The following is a 22416-nucleotide window of genomic DNA, read 5'->3' on the forward strand; positions in this document are numbered from 1 at the left end:
AGCAATTCAATGCGGCTGTTAAAAAGTTTCTCGACTGAGTAACAGGGTCAGGGTTCGTGGCATGACACTATGAACAGGAAACGCTCTTAAGAAACCCAACAACTGAAACCCATACTTTCAACTAGAATTACATGATTTGCGACCAAAATTTCCTCGGTGTTTCATTGCTTTCTGCAGTATTTGGTGTGCTGATCAAAAAATGACTTCCAATGTCATCCCAGACCTTTACTTTTCCAAAATTTTCCAATTTTGGACCAAAATTTTTACATCGAGTTTTACATAGTTTCCTGCAGTTTTTGGTGTGCTGATCACGAAAATGACTTCCAATTTCATCTCAGACCTTTACTTTTCCAAATATTTACCAATTTCGGACCAAATTTTTACATCAAGCTTTACATAGTTTCCTGCAGTTTTTGGTGTGCTGATCACGAAAATGACTTCCAATTTCATCTCAGACCTTTATTTTCCAAATATTTACCCAAATTTTGGACCAAAAATTTTTTCATCGAGTTTTACATAGTTTCCTGCAGTTTTTGGTGCGCTGATCACGAAAATGACTTCCAATTTCATCTCAGACCTTTTCTTTTCCAAAAATTTTCCAATTTCGGACCAAAATTTTTTTCATTGAGTTTTACATAGTTTCCTGCAGTTTTTGGGGTGCTGATCACGAAAATGACTTCCAATTTCATCCCAGACCTTTACTTTCCCCAAAATTTACCCCAATTTTTGACCAAACTTTAAAATTGAGTTTCACATTTTACCCCGTATTTGGGCCCTTTCTTTGCATATATTCTTCACCATCTTCTACAAGAATACAGACGCATCGCTCGCCTACTACGCGCCCAAACAAAACGGCGCGTACCCCTAGTATATTAGGAGCTGGCGACCGGGGCGGGTTGGTTCGTGTGGCTGGCTGGCTGGCTGGCAATGAGGCGCAACCTGCGCGGAATTCGACAATGGCACCCCCTCCTCGCGTGCGACGGCCTGCGCGCAGCATTGACAATCCCTCCCCACTACAGCGCACAGGCACCGGGTGCTTCAAGCTTCTCTGCAAACTCCACAGTGTGCTCAGCACACTCTGTTCAACGTGTACTCGCAAGTACACTCTTACGAGAGTGTACTAAGATGAGTACATTCCAACGAGAGTGTGCTCAGATCCTGGAAATATATGCAGTTGTGTACACGCTCGTAGGAGTGTGCTTGTATGCACGCGCTGAAAAAGGGTACTCGTCAGAACACGCTAAAGACAGTGTACAGAATACACTGTTGAGTTTGCATATATGAAAGAAACTGCTTGCGTTTCAAAATGCTCGTCTGCATGCACGAAATTCACGCTGCCAATCCAAGTGTGGAAGAGTCTCACACTATTTAGTGCGAACCACGATGTCCCCAGTGGCGTCAAGCCCGGCGTAGTCGGTGTGCTCCCGGCCTCAGAGGAGAACGCGCCCAGCATGCCTCTGCTCGAGGTCCCCGTCGACGCGGCCGCCTCCCCGCCCGTCGACTACATTGAGTTCCCACTGGTGCGCGGCGACCACACTGTTAAAAAAATGAGTTGTAATTTTCATAACATCGGTTGGCATTTTTTTTCACAAACCCATGTTATGAAAATTCATATCACCAATGATTGTAATTTGTTTTACAATTGTGTAATGAAAATTACGATTCATGGTATCAAAATTCACATTGTTGCATTGTAATTTTCAATACAGGTTGGTTTGTAATTTTATGGTAAAGTCTTGGTTATTTTGCAATCGTGATCCTAAATTTACAATTGGCTCCAGTGCCAGTTTTCCAATTGTCCGTTCTAAAAATTCCCAATCATGTTCTTACTATCCACAACTTTTCCAGTGTTAATTTTCATTTCTTTAAATATTAATAGTACTAATTTGGTTCCTTAATATAGGAATCCATTCCATGGATAAAGGCAAATAAGAAGGATGTACAGCGTTTGACAGTACAGAATTTAATAGAGAAGCACAAGCACAAGCACAAGCGTTAGTTTAGACTGAAGGGATCGACCAAGGTGATGAGTATGCACGGATTTCTTCCGAAAGTTTGTACACCTTCCCAGCCAAATGGCCTTTTCTTCTTGCCACCACTCGCTTATCCCCAGAAGGAGGATTGATTAGGAAGAAAAATCTGTAACATAAAGTAATGTTAAAAATTTTAAGTAAATTCCTAGAACAAGTTGGTAAATATAAATTCAAAACTATTACCTTTGGATAAATTCTAAAGTATTTTGGACTTCTTCTGTGTACTTGAACCCAAATATAAAAAAAGAGATAAACATTACTAGAATGCCCTCTAGTTGATCTCTCACTTCGATGACATGGTTCTTTAGAACTACTACAAAGCATTTGGCCATGGGATCAAATACTGAGAATCCTGCAAAGGGCAAATAAACAAGTTAATAACAGTGCAATGAACATAACTTCAAAGAGAGGGGTTAAGGAGGTTTGAGATCTTACCTTGGACCAATAGGATTGGGTTGCCATTTGAACACGCAGCATGCTCCAGAAGTTCAGAGTCAGAGTCACAGTCCTTAAAAAGAAAAACCTTTATCAGAAACAATCAAATCAAACTCAACGAGCAGAATTAGAAAAGAGCATAATTACCTTTGCAACCTGGAAAAAGAAATCATGCTTCTCACGCATATAAGCGATTATCATGAAAAAAACACTGAAAGTGTTAGGAATCTGGCTTTCCATTGTCTCCACAGCACCTTGGGCTTCTGAAAACACTTTCAGCAGCTCAGCTGTGGCTGTGCTACGAGGACTTTTACGGCAGTAACTTTTGAAGAAGCCTGTCAGATCAGGGGTCATCTTGTCCAGCTGCATCGCCCATAAGTTCTTCACATCTTTGTTGAACAAAATACTGGCATGATGAATAAGTAGGTTTGCAGACTTCAGGCAGGGCCATCTCACAAATACATCAGTAAGCTTTGGTAATGTCTTGCAGCCAACAATTTCAGACCTTTGGGAAGAGTATGTCTTTTGAAATAACGAAACAGCATAGGCTGATGACAAGTCCTTAGATTGGGCTAGGTGCTCTCTCTTCTGTTCTTGCGTTTCTAAAGTCTCATCAGATGGTAGCGGGGGATTAAAGTTTTCACAACCATAAGAGCAGTCATCAATTGAACGTGCCTTAGCCTGAGGTTCCATTTCATCGGGGTTATCAACTTCTTCTTGAAGAGCTGCCACTTTTCTTCGTTGACCACGTCTTGATGTGTTCTCAGACCCCTTACTGTAGTTAACAGCATTGTAGATGTGACAGATAAAGTCAGCAAGGCCATCACTACAAAAGTGATCATTCACCCGTTTCTCAAAAACAGGTTTAAATTTACCATTTTGAGAGGAAAACACTGCAGTGGCATACCTCTCACACACTTCCTTTCGGAAATCCTTGACTTTCTTCAGGATGTGCGAGGCGACTTCTTTCTGTGCTGCCATCAGAGCTGCCTTTCTGCGTCGGACCAGATCACATGGAGGAGGCTGTCTTCGCATTGCCTCCAAAACCGGTTCAAAAATCTCGTTGAACGGAGTGATTGGTATTGAAGGATGTGATGATGGCTTAGTAACACAGGGTGATGGCGGCACGACTAGACTCACTTCTAAAATATCAGCACAGGGCCCATCACCGCTTGAGTCTGAGTCAGAGTTAGAGTTACAACTTGAGTCACTGTTACTGCGACGTGACAATCCCTCAACAGATTCTGTACAACAAACAGAAGTCATAATCAAAGAGAGTGAAGTGTAGGAGCAGATCTAACAAGATACAATATAAAACTGCTATTACCTGGAGGTGACCAATCCTTATGTGATGGCAGCATGACAACCTCAAGATGTGCATTCGATTTTGAGTAAAAACTGCTCAGTTCAAGGAGTAAGTCATCTTCATCTATTTCACTTCCCGCTGCAGCACCCGAACTGTCCACACACACCTGAAATGAAATGACCCTTGCTTTAATTGAACTTATACAAAACTTTTGCAAACTTCAGTAACAACCAACCTTGTATTGCATGTCTTGAGACAACTTAAGCTTCTTAACAGCCTTATCATTAAGCTGCTGAGTAGTGGATGCCGCCAGAAGGACTTTGATCTTGCGTTCCTCATTCGCCACCATTATAAGAGGCATTGTAAACACAGAAGTCACAAACTGTTCGATAACAACAAAGCATACCATTAAAGAACATTGCAATTTGGAAACACCGCTCACTAATAGAGTCCAGAACTTAAATTTACCTCTCTGATGAAACAGTGGAGAGAATTGATGTTCCCAATCAACAAGGTAGCCACCAGCGACTCTTTGAAGATAAAGCGGAAGGAGTCTCAGCATCCAAGCATCACCGAGCCTCAGTGAGTTGTCAAAAAGTTCACCCTGAAAACAAAACATCATAGTAATTGAAATGACAAGCATATGGACATTAATTGTATCTGAGATAACCTACAATTAAAAGAGCCCTAACACACAATACAGGACTATGGGCAAGGGTCATGAACCAGGCAAAGACTGAAGTCTCCACAAATTTGGACAGGTTTGCAATGATAAGATAGTTATGGAGCAAATAGAAAGGAAGTAAAACAGCCAAACACCCGCAAAACCCCGCACCCGCCAAACGACCGCATTAACAGAAACAGAATATCAGAGCTCTCCAAGAGGATATAATAAGACAGCCTAAAACACAACACGCTGACCAAAGTGGGGTTATGGCGGCGACAGGTAAGAAGTCAAGAATGAAAGTTTCTGCGCTTGAAGGAGCGTTTCACAAGATTGCAAAGAAGCGACAAGGCCCTATTAATGATTTGCTCAAACTAAGAGCGAAGATTTACGCCAGAACAGAAACAGAGACGAAAAGTTGTGCTTCAAACGGTGTTTGCTTACCTGGGTCACACACTTTCCAGCAATCCCAGACGAATGATGCTCCAGAGAAATGTGGCCTAGAACCTAACCTTCGGAAACCGCGGGGTCTGTTCTTGAACGCCTGCATGTTCCGTTCGAGATTGGAGCGTTCCACTTTTGAACAGAAAACAAAGTTGACCCTGGAGACCGGCCAAATAACGGTCAAACCAGGTCAAACAGCTGGCCGCTGCCGGCCGGCCTGGCTGCCTGACTGCCAGCTCTGCCTGCGCGGCGCAGCCAGCCGATGCCGATCAGCTGAGGAGTCGAGCAGTACGAGTCGAGTACGGGAGAAGGCCAGCCCAGCCAGAGCCCAGCCGAACAACACGCCACACGCAGCCTAACCGAGCCGAGCCGATATCATTTCCAGCACAGCACAGCACCAGTAAAGGTAATGTTTAATTTTTTTAATAGGTGTTCTGCTGTGGGACCTTCACTCCCAGTGTCTGAGGACTAAATCTAGATAATTAGTCGATTTATGCCTCCTTTTCATTTTTTTCAGCCATGACAACAGAATATTCACCTGATTTATTCTTGGAAGAAATTTGTATTGTAGTGCTTTTTCCTTCTGATGGTGAACTGCACTTCATAGGCGATTTCGACTCTGCTGGTAGAATGTATAATGGAGGTGACATTGTTTATGTTGAGCGTACTGATGATGCAGAAGAAAAAGAACTTTCAGTGGTGCTCGGATGGGGAGAAACAAGAGAAGAGGCTGTAAAGAAGAGCAATAGTCCAGGCAAACATTACATTCGTGGTGGACAAAATTGCTAACAAGCTGCAATTTTGGGATTCGATAGATTTCATATTGTAGAATAACATCCCAAAAAATCCCAAAACTTTTATCGACCACATTGGCCGCAATCAGCGTTCAATGTTCAAAATTTACACTTTTCGAACGGCGGCTATAATTTTTTACCTATTTGTCCGATTTCACTGCGGTTTCGCTCGTTCAATGCAGCATTAAACCCGCTTTTGAACTAATATAAAGACGTGTTTCGTCGTCAAACTAAAACTATCCACCTAGAAGGCACAAACTGTCAAAAACGGGTTTTGGGTCAAGCTGAAATTTTTGGTTTTTGTATTTTGTGGCAAAATGAGGCAGCGATTCTTAAAGAAACCCTTTTACAACTCTTGTAGATCGTTCTATTGCGCACAAGAAAGGCCATTACGCATTTAGGGCTACGACGTACGGTTTAAGTCCTACGGGGACGGAAGGGGCGCGCCACGGCGCTCTGCGGGGGGCCCCGGGGCGCCTTGCTGCGCGCCGCTCCACGTAGCTCGCCGCGACCGCCCAAAGTGACACATTTGGCGTCGCAGTGAAGAAAACCGAAGCCGTTAGAACAGAATGGTGAACGGGATATTGTTCTACAGCGCCGTCGCTTTCATTGTCTCTTCCGGAAAAGTTATGCCAAGCTCCGTTCAGCGGGATATGCGCCTCAAAGTCGGTGCGATGGCGTGTTTTGTCACTTTGGGCGAATTCGTCACTTTTTCGGCTGACTTCGCAGCAAACCTTGCAAGCCAACTGTTCGAGCTAAAGTTACGCTCGAAGTTTTTTTAGAAAGGTGGGATGACAGAGAAACTACCACGAGGGAAAACGAGCATTTGCTGACTTTTATTCCGTGCACGACTTTCGGCAAAAGCGCTAGTTTTAGCAATTCAATCATGTGGTTGACTCATTTCTTCCATCTTTGGGGTACTTTCCTCGACAAACTAAGGTAGTTGTTACTAATTTCAAGAGTTTTTTTTTAAAATATGAGGGACGTAAAACCCACAGTCCCGGTTAAATTTTTCTTCTGGGACTACGTTGTTATATCAGCAATGCGAGGTGCGATGTGTGAGTTTTGACAATTATTTTAGGGAAATGGCAATTTTCTTCAACTTCAAAGAAGCATTCGAGACAAACTAAGACGACTGTCGTAATTCACAATACATATTTGGAAAGAGAAACTGAAGAGAAATGGGCTCCTGTTGACCAATTAGGTTAAATTTCGTCTGTTTCCTTGCACCTCTTCGCGAAAAATATCAAATTTCTTAGTAAATAGCTAAAACTAGCACTTTTGCCGAAGTCGTGCACGGAATAAAAGTTAGCAAATGCTCGTTTACCCTCGTGGTAGTATTCTCTGTCATCCCACCTTTCTAAAAATACTTCGAGCGTAACTTTAGCTCGAACAGTTGACTTGCAAGTTCGCAGCGAAGTCAGCCGAAAAAGTGACGAATTCGCCCAAAGTGACACAAACACGCCATCGCACCGACTTTGAGGCGCATATCCCGCTAAACGGAGCTTGGCATAACTTTTCCGGAAGAGACAATGAAAGCGCCCGGCGCTGTAGAACAATATCCCGTTCACCATTCTGTTCTAACTGGCTTCGGTTTTCTTCACTGCGACGCCAAATGTGTCACTTTGGGCGGTCGCGGCGGCTACGTGGAGCGGCGCGCAGCAAGGCCCCCGGGGCCGCCCGGCGCCTTTCGCCCCCTTCCGCCCCCGTAGGACTTAAACCGTACGTCGTAGCCCTAAATGCGTAATGGCCTTTCTTGTGCGCAATAGAACGATCTACACGAGTTGAAAAAGGGGTACTTTAAGAATCGCTGCCTCATTTCGCCACAAAATACGAAAAACCAAAATTGCAGCTCGACCCAAATCCCGTTTTTGACAGTTTGTCCCTTTCTAGTGTGGATATTTTTAGTCTGACGACGAAACACGTTTTTATATTAGTTCAAGAGCGTTCAATGCTGCATTGAACGAGCAAAACCCGCAGTGAAATCGGACAAATAGGAAAAAAGTTATAGCCGCCGTTCGAAAAGTGAAAATTTTTGAACATTGAACGCTGATTGCGGCCAATGTGGTCAAATAAAATTTTTGGGATTTTTGGTATGTTATTCTACAATATGAACTCTATCGAATCCCAAAATTGCAGCTTGTTAGCAATTTTGTCCGGAAAATCCCGTTATTTTGTAATGTTTGCCTGGACTACAAGGAATACATCCAGCGTGTTATGAAGTGGCATGGGCAAGACCCAGGCTCTTATGTCATCATGGGTTTTGACGTTTCAGAAAGTCAAGTGTTTGCTTAGTGATGTTTTGCTTTCTGCTTCATAAAGTAAATATCTTTATCAAATGTTATGGCATTGGATGGACGGTCATTATGTCAATATGGGATTTGATGTTTTAGAAAGTAAAGATTTTGTTTAGCGAGCTTTTACTTTTTACTTCAGATGGTAAATAATTTTATCAGATTTTGTTTAGTGACTTACTTCTTACTTTAGATTGTTAATATTTTTATCAGATTATTTCCCTGTTTCCTGTTGTCTTTGTTAACTGTATTACATTGAGTCAAATAAATGCTAAGTGATTGAAAACATCAATGTGACCTGCGTTCGATTGTTACCTATTCCATGAGATAAGATTTTGGGCAAACTGCTGTCAAAGCGAAGCAATATAAACAAATCTAAACAATTTAGCTTTGACGATTTGTTTTTCAAACTGAGCGGCTCTCAAGGTGATCCTACAATGAACTCATCAAACTCATCGCTCATCAACTGGTGTTTTCATTGGTATGGACTTGTAGGCCATGTGGTTCGTCTCTGTAATAAAAATGGGGTATAGTCTTGTAGAGAACAGTATTCCTTATGCTCTAGGACTTTTTTCAGTCTTCTCATCACCACACATATTATTATATAACGAAAATAAAATTGTTTGATGTAACTTATTCAAATCAACAATTTTATTTTGGTTATAATATATATATAATATGGTGATGAACAGACTTAAATTAGTCTTAAAGCATAAGGAATAATGCTGTCTACAAGAATATGTCACAATTTGATTGCAAAGAGGAACCACATGGCCTGCAAGTCCATACCAATGAAAACACCAGGTGATAAGCAATGAGTGAGTTCATTATAGGAGCACTTTCAGCAACATACTTAACGTGCTAGAAAATTGAGCTCATCACTCACATTTTCACTTGTCAGAAACAGATAATTTTTTATTGGTAACACTTCAAAATAAGTTTGCGAAAAAGATTGGTTTCTGGTGATCTGACAGAGTTGACAAAGCTCTTGGCATTCGTTGATGAGATTGATCTAAAAGTGCACAGGTAACAAATATTTTTTATGATGGCAAGTGCATCAATGTTTTGGGATTTGACGGTAGGATACAGCAAACAAGTTCAGGACTAAGTTTATTCACACGTGAACATGTCTGCATGCCATATCAACAGTTAAAGTCAATTACAATACTTAAGATAATTTAACAGTAAGTCAAGTCAAGTAACACAAATCATAAAAAGTAAAAAGCAAACCATAAATATTTTTGTACTAAAAGCTAAGTAAGACACAAAGTATAAAATATTTGAACACTAGATAACAACACTAAAAGTGACACAGTAATTCAGGTCAGGTGAGACTAATCAATACTTAACTACAAGAGCATGGTGAAGTTTAACAAAGTTGCCATCATGAAGTTTGTAAGTGTGGTGAGCATAGTAGCTCAACAAATTACTTTGTTTAACACACTTGTAACCCACTTTTTGGCCTAGCTTATAAGCCCTTATGTGGGGTACAAAGACAACTTCTAGGACTTCAACAACAAAAAATACAGCATCATCACAGTGAAGAATTATCAGAATTCTGCCCATTTCTTCATTACACTGATATGAATCTTGTCCTAAAACAACAATGTGACCTTTTCTATAGTCTGTTCCTTTAACAGACACTGAAGTGCACTCCTCTACTTCGGGAGGTAAATCACACTCACTCATGGCAAGCTGGAGCTCTTCAGAATACATACTTGGACTAAAATCACTAGATGAATTGGCAACGATGGAACATCTAGCCCTAGCTCCAGATCTTAGGTAGCACTGGTACAGTTCATGCCTAAATGTCAATGACTTTAACACATTTATGAAATTTTTGGCAGATCGCACAGCTCTTTTAAAGAAGCAATGTTTACTCTCAAAGCGAAGGCTCCATATATTCTTTAACGGCCCAAACAATAATATCATTAGACAGGCATGGGCCAGGTAGTGGTGTTTGGGGCGAAGGGGAACATCAGGAAAACATTCTTTCCTGAGATCAAGGTACAGAAGTATAAGCTCTTCCAAGTAGCCTAAACATTTCTTATTAATTGCTGGTGCCAAAATAATATCACAAATCTCTGAAAGCAGAAGGAAACATTTCCACACTTTGTCATTTGGATCCTTGATATGGTCTTTGATAATCAAAGGGAACAATCGAATTGTATTAAATATCTGCATGGCTCCCCCTTTCACACGGGCATATTCTTCTAAAAAATCAATTGGCTCGTCCCGTTTGTCTTTGGTTGAAAAGGGGAAACGCTTCCTCAGTTCAGTTAACTTCTCATAATCAAACCACTCCTCAGATACAAAATAATGAATAAATAGTCCCATATCCCACGCCCCGACCCCCTCTGCCAGGTCATGAGCGCAACAGGATGGGAGACCAGGATCACAAACATGGAAATAGGGCAATTCATTAAAGACACTGTCAAACTTCACACCCTTTTTTGTCTCCAGTCTCTGCCCTCTCAAGCAGCGTTGGTGGGTTTCCTTTGTCCTCAGAGGGAAAGCAACATAATGACCACCAGCACTGTGAAATGTTGGTCTGTCAACATAACAAAAGCGACAAAAATATCTTGTCCTGGAGAAAGACTCATAAAATCCACCAAGAGAGTGACTGCCCAAATTGTCACCTGCAATAAATGCTAAGCCAGCCTTGATCTGACCGTATCCAGGCACAAAGATTCCATTGGTTTCCAAGTCTTTCAACTCTTCTACAATTTTTCCAAACACTTTCTTGTGATCCATATCTTTCTCCTTAAGCAAGGCTATTAAAAAAATATTATCAACATGAGTTCTAAGATGGCTAGGTAGATTGCCTATACTTAAATATATACCAGTGAATTTGTGCTTCTTTTTTGATGGACCAATAGGGCAGCAACATTCGAACCCATCTTGATATATAATCAAGCGCAGTGCTGTAGGGTTCTCTTGGAAAAACTTATTGTTTTTAAAATTAGCGCCATCAGTAAAATCCTTCAGGATGTCAGGATCTGTATTGAGAGGGGGCTCTAACTGGATGTTAAGTGCAGATTTGTCTTCAAATAAACCTAATAAAGTTTGAGAGATGGGAATATGGAAGTATTTCTGATCCCCCTTTGCATCTGCTATTTTAGGTTCCACAAATCTATTCATAGTTTTATAGAACTTAGTCCTTAAATGAGCACTACGCAAGCACTTGTACTGATTTTTCAACGGACCAAAAATACTATTAAGAACTGAATCAATAACATTGCTGTCCAACTCTAGTTGTTGCAAATGTTCCTTTACTTCCATCTCAATTTGGAGGTGATTTTCTTCAGAAATGGTCATTATTTCATTTGCTACATAGTTGACAGTCCTGGCAGGAACAAGCCTCTCAAATTCCAACTTCATAAACATTTGAGCCAAGCTCAGCACTTGAAAACTACGTTGGTTCTTTTCTGGGACAGTTTCATGTTGAGCATTATCAAAATCACTTTCTAGTGGCACCGACTGTACATAATCGTCAAAGTCTGGCAAGGTCTGGGTCTCACTATTGGAGGGGTGTGATTCTACTTCAACTGTCACAGGCTTGTGGAATTTTTGAAGATGACTTAAAAAAGAGTTTACGTTGGAATAGCAGGAATTACAACCTCGATGTGGGCAAGGCACATTTTTGAGACCATTTGCTATGTGACTACAAATATGTTTTGTCAAATCTTTCTTGCAGTTCACCTGCTGGCGACAATGGGACACAGTACACACATACTTTCCTGATGAATCTGTAGCATACACAGTGCTTGTAGACTTCTTCTTTACAGAAACTTTGTGGTGTCGAATGAGATGCAAGCGCAAGGAAGCTTCTGCTGGGAAGACTTCTTTGCAATCATCTATGCCACAAGGAAAGAACTTGGTAATGTGACGATGATGAGGCAGATGGTTTACGTAGCCCATAAAAGTAGAATATGGAGAAGAGCAGTAGCGGCACCTGAGTTGTATTGAGCCTGTTGAAAAGCAAACAAAGTTAAAGAAAAAGTTAGACAATCCACCAAACAGCAAGAACATTAGAATAAAATACTACACTTTACATACCCATTGTGACATGTGAGGAGACAATCAAGTTGATTTAATGAAGATGCCTCCAACTGTGCTTGAACAAATAGCCATCCAGTTGCAGTTGCGCCAGTTGAGTGGATGACGTTGTACCTGTGGTTGAACGGATAGAAACAAATTAACTAAATAAACAAAGAGGAAGGTGGCAAGAATAGTGAAATGGAAGACTGAATATTACATACCAATTGAGAAATGTGTAGGCTGCAGATGATGATGTTGATTTGATGAAGCACGCAGTGGGGCTGATGTAAACAGCTCCTGCAGTCGGATAAATGAATCTGAAAGAAGGAACGCGCCAATTAATGGACAAGCCCTGGCCCACATAAAGAATTACATAAGAAAATGACAAGACAACTTCAATGAGAACTGATGATTAACGCTTACCATTCCCACAACCATTTTCCCCCAACATAACAAGGGCGACATAACCAAATCTTGAGCCTAGGCAGGTATGCATTATCGTTCCTATTTCATTTCATTCGCAGTCAATGACACAGCCCAGCACACTTGTAGGTCATTCTCGAGACAGACATTATGTCTTCAACAATCTAAATTTGACACAGTTTCGAATTGCCACTTGGAAGGCATTTCGTGAATTACGTCCGCATGTGAGAACGTGCGATCAAATGGAGAGAGAGAGAAAAAAAAAACCATCTTTCGGAGGGGCGAAGGGAAGGGGAAGGGGGAAGGGGTTAGAGGCGGCTTTGTGATTGGGTGCGGCTGGCGACGACCGTCCAGCGGGAAGAAGGTAGACATTCAAAACGCGCGCCGAATCGCCCTCCGTTGGATTGTTATTTTTAACATCCGATCGCAAAGTTCAGAACATTGGTTTGGGAAAATGCGATCGTATACTAAATTTACTACCACACATTCGTAATTTTAAGAACATGTATTGAAAATTAAGAAATAATATCATTTTTCACAACATTGTTATGAAAATTACAATGTTATGAAAATTCACAACCATGTTCGCAAAATTGCAATTAATTCTGTTATGAAATTTACGAACTTTTTTAACAGTGCAGGCCGCCGTCGAGGTGCCCAGTGGCGAGACCCCCTTCTCTCCCCTCCCCCAGATCCCGGAGGACCTTCTCATGGACTTTGAACTGTCCTCGAGCCTCCCCCTTGCCCCTCCCCCAACAGCCGTAGAGTCTTCAAGTTCGGGATCCGGACAATTCGTCCCTGAAAATTCGTCCCAAGTACTTTTGGGTCCGCAAACGATTCGCCCCCGGCAAAATTGGTCCCCCTTTCAAATTGGTCCCCAAACGTGTCCCCGATTTTAGAATGGTCCCAGTCGGGACGGTCCCCATGCCGGCGACCAAGACATGAAAACGAATGATGTGACATACGGTACCTCATGATTTATGTTAATGTGACACACGTTAACTGTCACATTCGTTTCAACGTGACATGCCCGAATTGTGACATTCAAACGAACGTGACGCCCCATAATCCGACAATCATGGCGTGTCACATTCAAAGGAACATTACAAATTGAGCATGTCTACAACGAATGTCACAGTACATGGGTGTCACATTCGTTGGATGTGATACGACATGTGTCCATGGGTACTATGTGTCTCATTCGTTTTAATGTGACAGTTCTCCAGCTGATTGAGTGCCACACTCGGCGTAATAAGACAAAGCGGTGCCGTGTGACACAAACTAACATGAACGTGAACACGAACGAGACGTCAAATTCGTTGGCTACCAGTGTAGGAGGGTTGTAGATCGCTACGAAACTTTTTACGAGGAAGACGACATCCTGTCCTACCTGCGCGCTATCGGCCACAACTTGACGGGAACAAAAATCTTTGGCTGCACCTGTTCTTTCCGTCAGTTTTGAAATAAACAAACGAAAATTCAGAAAAACATTATTTGGGGGCAAATTGTCTTGGGACCAGTTATACGGGGGGACGAACAGTGTGGGGTACCTATTGTCCCGGGGACGAAATGGGGGGTACGAATAGTCCGAGGACCAATTCTCGGGGACGAATTGTCCTAGATCCTTCAAGTTCAGACTTGTATGACTCCACTAGTGAGTCCTCTACCACTTCTGACTTACTAGACCAGATGTGTAATGAGGCCTATAATCAAATGATGGCTAATGAGACTGTGGAGGAATTGGGGTTGAACAACACCCCCACTGTCATGAAAATACATGTCAGTCTGAAAAATAATTCTAGCCCCTCAGAATTTCCCCTACAGTGCATCCCAAGGGACTTTGCACTCACTAAGAATGGTTCGAAAACTATTCGAGTTGGTTTAGATGTAGCCACTGATTTTTCCCCTTTTGTGATGCTCTTCGGTGAAACCAACAAACAGGGTAATCGAATTTACCATAGAATGAGTCCAGCCGAACTGAACATCATGATGTCCAGAGAAGTCCAGATGCATGTTTTAAATGCACTGGAAAAAACAACTGAGCTAGAACCTCTTTCCTTTGGGGATATCACGCTTTCAATTAACAAAGATAAAACATTTATTACAGTGTGTGTTGAGAAAAAAGAATCTCCCATTAAAATTTCCCTTGCTCTCTCTACATGGAAGATGATTTACAACCTGAAAGAAAATATAGAGTACCATCTCATGAATTTGACGGAAATGTCAATCCTTGCCAGGTCTAACTTTGACCATTTTATTTCCCACTGCAAGGAATACTGTATGAGGATTGGATACAAGACACCCCAATCAGTAGTCCAGATGACTCGAGACCATTCAGATAATCTGATGGCTGGAGCAATGAGAAGTTACCTGTCTCCTTTCCCTATCTCTGTGAGATTAGATCTGATGTCTTATCATAAAGATTTCATCAAAGAAGCCATTTATCAGGCAATGAGAGAGGCTTAAAAAAGAGAAAAATCCCCCCAAAAAAATTAAAAAAGACAAAAAAAAAGGAACACAATAGTTGAAAATACAAAAAAAGGAATACAATACTAAACCCCCCCCCAAAAAAATGAAAGGAGTCTGATTTAAAAGCGCACGGAGTAGCAGGCAGGCCGTTTTCATAGAGCAATAATGACTGAAGGAAAACAATATGTTTTTTTCTCTGAGCTCTATTTAAAAATTAGAGAGAAGCCTTCTCTCACTAAAAAAAAATATCCTTACAAATCTTACAGTGTAGTGTTCAAAACTCCACTTTTTTTCAATAGTTCTTTACTCCCTTTAACAAAAAGATACTGTGGACTCTAAATACCAATTGTGCTTTTATTTCATAAGTGAAAACAGAAGGAGTCATAAGACAATCTTAGTGTACAAACATTTCAGTCACCTCTGCCGTTGGATTTTTGGGCGGAGAAAGTGAGTGTCTCTATCTCTCAAAATTAAACCAAAAATTTTAAAAATCTCATCAAAATGACTATCAGAGAAGCTTCTCCACTACTTAATCTCTATTGAAAATGAAAGGCGCATTCAGCAAGTCAATACAGACTGAGCAGCTGCCCTGTACACCTTTTCATATCACTAGTGTCTAGTCAGCCATCAATAGGTTATGTTGTCCATATTTCATTGCTCAGAAATTAATTATTTCAAGAGTGTCACTCCACTAAAACATAACAAGAGGCTCATTTCCTTCATATTCTTGCTGAGAGTCTATCACTCTAACTCAAAATAAGTTGCAAAAATAAAGAATAGTTCACTGAAGTGAAAGTAACAAAATGTCAACTTTCCTTCAAAAATTCTACACTCCTTTAATGAACAGATACTCTGGCCACTAAATACCAAATGTGATTAAGCTCAAATAGATGAAAACAGAAGGAGACAAGAGTCAATCTTAGAGTACAAACAATTTAGTGTCTTGTTCCGTTGGAATAAGAGCCGATAAAGTTGGTGACTCTTCCACTCTAAATGAAACAAAATTTTTTTAAAATCTCATAAAAATTACTATCAGAGAAGCTTCTCCACTACATAAACTCTATTTAAAATCAATGGGGCACTCAGCAAGTTAATACAGACTGAGCAGCTGCTTGTGGCAAGATAGCATTACCAAAAACGACTCACACACTATAAGGTTAAACTGCCCAACTCAACATAGGTCAGAAATAAATTATTTCAAGAGTGTCACTCCTCTAAAACAAAACGAGAGGTTCATCCACATCATAGTTATGATAAACAAGAAGGAAAGACATCAAAGAATTGATATCACATGGGAGGGACTCGTTCTTTACAAAGCTAGATTGATGTGTCAGTCGCTGATCGTTACATGACTTGTCCTCAGACGATTTGTAATTTTGCATTTTAACGAACGCTTCCGGTTGGTTCTCCTCTCAGGCAGGGAACATCGATGCATCACGATATCTCGAGATATCGATTCTCGTGCATAATCGAATTTACACTAGAGTCCGTGCCAAAAACCTGCTTTTTCCATGACCAAAACCCTCAGAAGGACACATTTATTAAAAAAAGAAGTCAAATGAAACTTATTATTTCGTCTCTCATCTCCAACATAAGACATGCAACACCTGCCAAGAAATTTTCATTAGGAAGAAACCGCTAGCAGTTCTGAGACATATATCACGATTAGCGTGAAACGATGTTTCTTTATGACCAAATTTCTCAAAATTATCCATTGTCACTTGGAAAATACCCTCCTAGTTTTTTGTTGGCCAAAGATCTCTGGTCGTTGTCGTTGTTGTTTGCGTTCCAGTGGCGTTCTGTATCAAAAGATGCAAACACTTGAAAAGAGGTTAGTTTCACATAATGCACTAAAAACGTCTCTCTTTCATGTTCATTTTCTCAGTATTTCTCATTGTAAGCAAAAAAAAGTTCATTTACGATCTGGCGACTGACACTCCATCTTTCATTTGATACCACTCTCATTTTCCCACATGCTGTCAGATCTGAGATGAAAGATGTCCCCCCAAAACTCATTTTTGAACACAATACTCGTTCCCTTCACATAGAGTTTTGTATGTTAGTGAGTGGTGTGTAAAGAACGAGTAAAAATTTATCACTCATACCCAAAAGAAGTTTTGAATCATATAAAAAGTGAACTACGTGTTGATAATGATGCTTTGAGTTTCATTCACAAAAATAAAAAAAAACTCTATCAGACCAGCTTGGAAGGTTTATTCATTTCAATCAGATAACAAATAAAAAACAACATTAGATGACTCTTTTCATTTAAATACCTACAGTGGTACTAACTAGAAAAAAACTAACATAAAATGAACCTTTAAGGCTTTTATCATTAAAAACCATCTAAAAAATATTTTAACGCTTTATCATTAAAAATAAACCATCTTAGAAATTGAAGGCTTCATCATTAAAAACATCTTAAAAAATCATCTTGAGAAAGTCAAACCATGGAGTCACAGATATAGGGAGTCGCTAGGTTGCGCTCCTTGTCACTAGGTATCAAGAAATCTCTCCACCGCCATCGTCAAGAGTACAGGAACGCGCTGGTTTCTTTTTTTCTTTTTAAAATTACATGCCAACGATGGAAATAAATTTAGTACGCCCAGTACCTGATAAAATTGCAGATAAAAGACGACCATAGAAATAAAAAGTTTCTATATTTTATTCCGAGTCAAAAGGCTTCTCTGAAACAATTATTTCAATCTTACGTTGAGTAATGTGTCAAAACATGTTTGTGTCGTGTTGGTATGAGACACTGTTGATGTTTTGCCTGCCGGAGTTCTTAACCTCTCGGATTGTGTGTTTTGTGGCCTTCTGTTGCTGTTCACCTTCTTACTCTAACTCAAATAGTGCTATGGCGGTAGCCTGTGAATTTTGTGGTAAACAGTATCGGACGGTGGAATGGCTGAAGAATCATGTGGATAAGTTCCATCCTAAGCAAGATGTTCATAACGATCCAATTGCCGATTTATCTGAACCAGGTAAACACACTGCTAGTGTCTGGCTACTTCCAATTTTTGGGAAAATATTTCAACGTTTGTAACTATTTTTCTAGGTTCAAGTGATCCATCTGTGGCACATATTCTTGAAGAAGACGCAAGTGATGTTGACGAGGAAGCAGAATTGTTAGCAGAGGAGGCTGCTGCCAGATGCTTGGACTGGGGTGACTGGTCGGGGACAGATGATGATGAAGAAATAGAGAGCTACTGCCAGTTGGTTGTGGATCCTTCTCATGAAGATGAGGAAGAAGAAAGGCGAAGAGCGGCAAGTGCTGGTGCTTCACCTTCCAAATCCAAATCTTCACAAAAAGGACAGTCTGGTGTGCCACTTTTGAAATGTCGTGATTGTGAATGTCACTCACAAGGTTTCTCAACTGTTGATGGTTACATCAAGCACCGAGTAGGACATGGAATGCAAGGTAACATACATTATCTGTTCATCGAATTATTTTGACTTTGATCTCATGCTGAAATAACGCTTACTGTTTGTGTATTTCCAGCCGCAATACTGCGACTGTCGGAGCTGCAAGATATTTTGAAGCAATGCCCTGACTTAGCACGGGAGGTATTCATTAAAATGCAGGCAACCAAACAAACCAAGGGCTTTGCTGGGAGCACAACTTTAATTGCAGCGCAGCTAGAGAAGCAATGTGACAGTGCCACAATGGAAATGTGCTTCAAAAGTATATGTGATAGGCTTCTCGATTTTTTGAAGATAAAAAGTGACTTTCTTTTCCCCTCGGCATTTGCAGGTGCCTTCCTTACCAATTTGTCTGTTGTCGTTGTGGATCGTCCTTTGCGAGCATCCATTCAGTGTTCACTATCAATCCTTGCTGAAATGAGTAATGATGTTTCAAATGTGTTTGTCACCATGTTTATAAGAAATTTTGCAGAGAAATTACTTGCCTATATGTTACGTGTTTTGAGCAAAGGCATAGGTAGCAGCTTTGTGCCCCTGGAGCAACAGTATGCTGTCACTAACCAGTCAACGTGTTCCACTGAATTCAAACAGAACATGCACTTCATTGGGGGCAGCAATGTTAAAAGCATTCTCAGAAGTGCGCTTAGAATTAAGCACCGAAATGAGGAGTGGCAAAGGCTCATTGCCACAATTAAGGAACAATTTGTTGTAAGCGATTTTGCCTGTGCTCCAGACTCTGAACTAATGGCATGGACTGAAAGTGTTGATAGAGGACGGTTGACTAAGATTTCAAAGAAAGCTTTGGTTTTTTTTGTTCATTTGGGTATTGAGGTGAAGCCCCTTGAGAGAAGAGACGGATCTCTCCTTAATGAGGAAGTTATAGAAAAAATCATGAGTTCTCCCGGTTCTCCTAGTTTGTTACTAAGGTGGGATGAGCTGAAGGGCAGTTTAACGGAAAGAGAGTCATATAAGTTAATGCTTTCTCTAACCCATCAATTTTGTATCAGCTGGCGCAATGGTATTATTGGCAGGAGAGAAGATGAAAGAGCCGCATCCAAAGGTGGTCAGAAATTTGGAACTGGAGGAGTTTCATTTAGAGCTAACCTAGGTCGCAAATAAATTGTTTCAGAGAGATGATTAATTAGTTCAATATGTTCTGTGTATTAGTGATAGGTAAATGAGGTCTTCTTTTCTCATGACATAATTAATAAAAATCTTGACTGAGTAAGAATGTACTTTATTAAAAATCATTGTCATTGAATGTGATGAAATAAACATCATAGTTAACAAACCGACACCCCATTATAAAGACTTTGAAATCATACTTTTGTAGTGTAGGGCACTAATAGTGATGAGGAACGGATAAGTGACGAGAGAGAGTAGGGATTCACTGGTTTATTAGGGAGGTGCGCACAGACCGAGACCAGGCTACAGACTGTTGACCGGCGCTGAGGCGCGATCCAATTTATAGTCTGGGCAACAGTGACACCTTGCTTGGTGGGTGAGTTCAGAAAGAGGAGTATTGTGGGGCCTTGGCCAAGAGTGAGGGAAGCAAGCCGAGGGGGGAAGAAGACAAAAAAAAAATACTGACTGACACTTGTTTAGCCCCTTTTTTAAAAACCCGTCAAATCTCTACACCACTCCCCCTTTAAAAGAATTTTCTCAAATTGCTTCCTTTCCTTCAAAGTTATCACTTCTCCTCCTTTTAAAGTTATCACTTCTCCTCCTTTTAAAGTTATTACTCCACTCCTTCGTTTAAAGAAAATTATAAGTTGCCCAAACTTTGACATTCAATTAAATTTTTCTGCGTCGTCTTGAGTGTTGAGCTGAAAACAATATCACGTCTAGGCCCATCTGACTCAAGGTAAGGGTGTCCAGTCCTTCCTTGACACGCCATCAACGATCAAACAAAATTCATGATCCTCTTCCTCTTAAAGAGTGGTTCAACAGCGACTCCCATGGCACGTCCAAAAACTAGTTAGGGACGCCATCCTGGGGTGCAACCATTTAGCCTGATCATTTTAAAATAAAGTAATTTTACAGAAATGGATTATTCTTGCTGTTTTGGTCTTGTTGACTCTAGAAGACAGTTCTAGAAGAGTTCTCGTAGATTCTCCTGTAACACACATAGCACTGCGCACAGAATTTTGTAACCTAATCCCCTCTAACTAACAGTTGGGGATGATGCCTTGGTGTTGCAAATCCTGACTAGCTAGCTAAATCCTATCTAAAACACCAGTTTTGATCTAAGAAGACTAATTAACACCAATGTTTTACCACACTTAACTTGGTAATTGTCCCAAGGCCTCGATGACTTGTTGTTGCACAGTCCTGGAGATCCTGTGGCATCCACTACTGCATGAAGTCCTGGTTCGTTCTCCATCCAGTTGTCCAGAATCAGATGAAGCTGTTGGATGAAACCCCTTTGGGACAATGTGCTCTCTTCATCCCTTGCCCTTTTATGGATCCTTTTGTAGGCTGTTGGGGACTGCCTCGAAGATATATGAAGTATTCCTTTCTCTTGTACTGAGATACCATAGTCTTGGCTGTGTTGTCAAGCAATACATACTGCTCTTCGTTCATAAATCCAGCGTCTTTCTGCGTTTTAGCGAACATCTTGACCACACTATGTAGAGATCGCTCTGCGATGATGACAGGATTTTCTTGTTGTATAGCTTCTAGTTGAGCCTGCCACAATGTACTGAGCACCATTGATTGAAAGGTAAACGCCCACTTTTGCATATCTTGAGTGTACAATTCCAGGAAATTAATCCCATGATAGTTTGTCCACTGGGAAACTGGTTCTTGCACTACCAGGTATCCTTTCTCTTCCAAATTCTTCAGTAACGTTGACTTGCCAACTCCTATGTTTCCTTCAATGTAAACAATCACCGGCTGTTTGACAGCTGTCTGCTTGAATTTGTTGTACCATGGCTGCCGACTTAACCAGGCAAGCGCCATGTCTGCGTCTCTTTGCTGTCAAGTGCCGACTGACCGTGAGGCTTGACCGGGCAACGGCCCGCGTGTTGTGCATTCCAGCACGCATTGCCTCGGTGCGTTCATATCGAGTGCGATTGATCCGCATGAATGGCTATTGTTTTCACTGGGTTGGCTACCCTGTTCGCACTGTTGCTTCGTCGTGCGCGTCACTTCGTGCCGATGGTGGGGTCACGTCGCTGCGCTGATTGGCTCCCGAGTTCGTCGACGCTCGTGTCGGTGGTGGGGGCAGAGCGGCTCTTCAGGACTAGCGCTCCGCTCCGTCCGATGTATTGCAATGGTCTAGTGGTTAGCGTGTGTGGCCCAGAAGGATAACAGCCAGTATCGGCGGTTCGAATCCCCCTGATGCAGATCTTCACACCGATATCTCAGAAAGGCAATTAGTAGAGTATCATGTTGGATCCCCTCTTGGGTTCCACTTGGCCCTACTGAATGGCCTGTGCTGGGAGTGCGGTTGCTGGTGTTGCTTCAGGTATTCGCTCCGTGTTGGCGGTGGTGGTGATGGCCATGGTGCTGGTGCTGTTGTGCTGGTGTCCTCCATGGCGCCCTCCACGGTGTTCACCGCGAGGTCCAGAAAAAGGGCAGTTCCATCTTCATCTCCGGACCATTTCCCTCCACATTAGTGTAGGGATTGGTTGGGGTCGTGCATGAGTGCGCCGCCTTGAGCCGTCCAGTTGGTACATGGTACTCTGGAACGCCTGAGGTGCTGCTTGGTGACGATGCCGATGATGTGGCCTTCACTTCAGATACCGTGTGGTGTTCTCCATCTGGCTCACCCCTGTCCCAGACCATAGTAGTATTTTGCCTCTGAATCGTATAGTTCTTTACTGTGTCTGACATTCCAACGAGCCTTTGCTCCTTGATACTTGACTCCGGCTTTCCTGCCATTGCATTGCGGCCTGTCTGGCTCGGTGGTGGTTGCAGACGTCAGTCGTACCAACTGTGTCTGTTTAACGGTCAAACTTCTTTTGCTTCGTTCTCTGTGACTTCTTTGTTTTTGAATGTTGACTCTCTTATTGTCTTTTCCTGTCCGTTGTTGAAGCTTTCTTCTCATATAGTTCTGGCCTTTGATTTTGCCTTGTAATTTTAGCGC

At 41.5% G+C, this 22416-nt stretch overlaps 3 protein-coding genes, 1 long non-coding RNA gene and 1 pseudogene across 4 annotated transcripts; 1 reads left to right on the forward strand and 4 right to left on the reverse strand.

Annotated features, from left to right (window-relative positions):
• Positions 1–2000: 2000 nt before the first annotated feature.
• LOC117643343 lies at positions 2001–4429 on the reverse strand. Its single transcript, XM_034382189.1, has 7 exons — positions 4243–4429; positions 4010–4156; positions 3796–3940; positions 2616–3712; positions 2469–2541; positions 2217–2385; positions 2001–2139 (listed from the first exon to the last, which is right to left on the reverse strand). Exons 2-7 carry the CDS (start codon positions 4133–4135, stop codon positions 2001–2003), a joined length of 1749 nt encoding a protein of 582 aa, XP_034238080.1. The 5' UTR covers positions 4136–4156; positions 4243–4429.
• Positions 4430–9308: 4879 nt separating this feature from the next.
• Positions 9309–11611, reverse strand: LOC117643344. The gene is made up of 2 exons (XM_034382190.1): positions 11588–11611; positions 9309–11528 (listed from the first exon to the last, which is right to left on the reverse strand). The coding sequence occupies exons 1-2, from the start codon at positions 11609–11611 to the stop codon at positions 9309–9311; spliced, it is 2244 nt and encodes a 747-aa protein (XP_034238081.1).
• Positions 11612–11849: 238 nt separating this feature from the next.
• LOC117643264 lies at positions 11850–12448 on the reverse strand. Its single transcript, XR_004587611.1, has 3 exons — positions 12233–12448; positions 12030–12143; positions 11850–11941 (listed from the first exon to the last, which is right to left on the reverse strand). It is a non-coding gene; the product is annotated as an uncharacterized LOC117643264 (long non-coding RNA).
• Positions 12449–17356: 4908 nt separating this feature from the next.
• On the forward strand, positions 17357–19621 carry LOC117643253. Its single transcript, XM_034382007.1, has 3 exons — positions 17357–17887; positions 17962–18324; positions 18406–19621. Exons 1-3 carry the CDS (start codon positions 17623–17625, stop codon positions 19443–19445), a joined length of 1668 nt encoding a protein of 555 aa, XP_034237898.1. The 5' UTR covers positions 17357–17622; the 3' UTR covers positions 19446–19621.
• Positions 19622–20553: 932 nt separating this feature from the next.
• Positions 20554–21294, reverse strand: LOC117643345 (annotated as a pseudogene).
• Positions 21295–22416: the final 1122 nt, after the last annotated feature.

Source organism: Thrips palmi, unplaced genomic scaffold, assembly GCF_012932325.1.
Source record: "Thrips palmi isolate BJ-2018 unplaced genomic scaffold, TpBJ-2018v1 HiC_scaffold_17, whole genome shotgun sequence".
Lineage (NCBI taxonomy): Eukaryota > Metazoa > Arthropoda > Insecta > Thysanoptera > Thripidae > Thrips > Thrips palmi.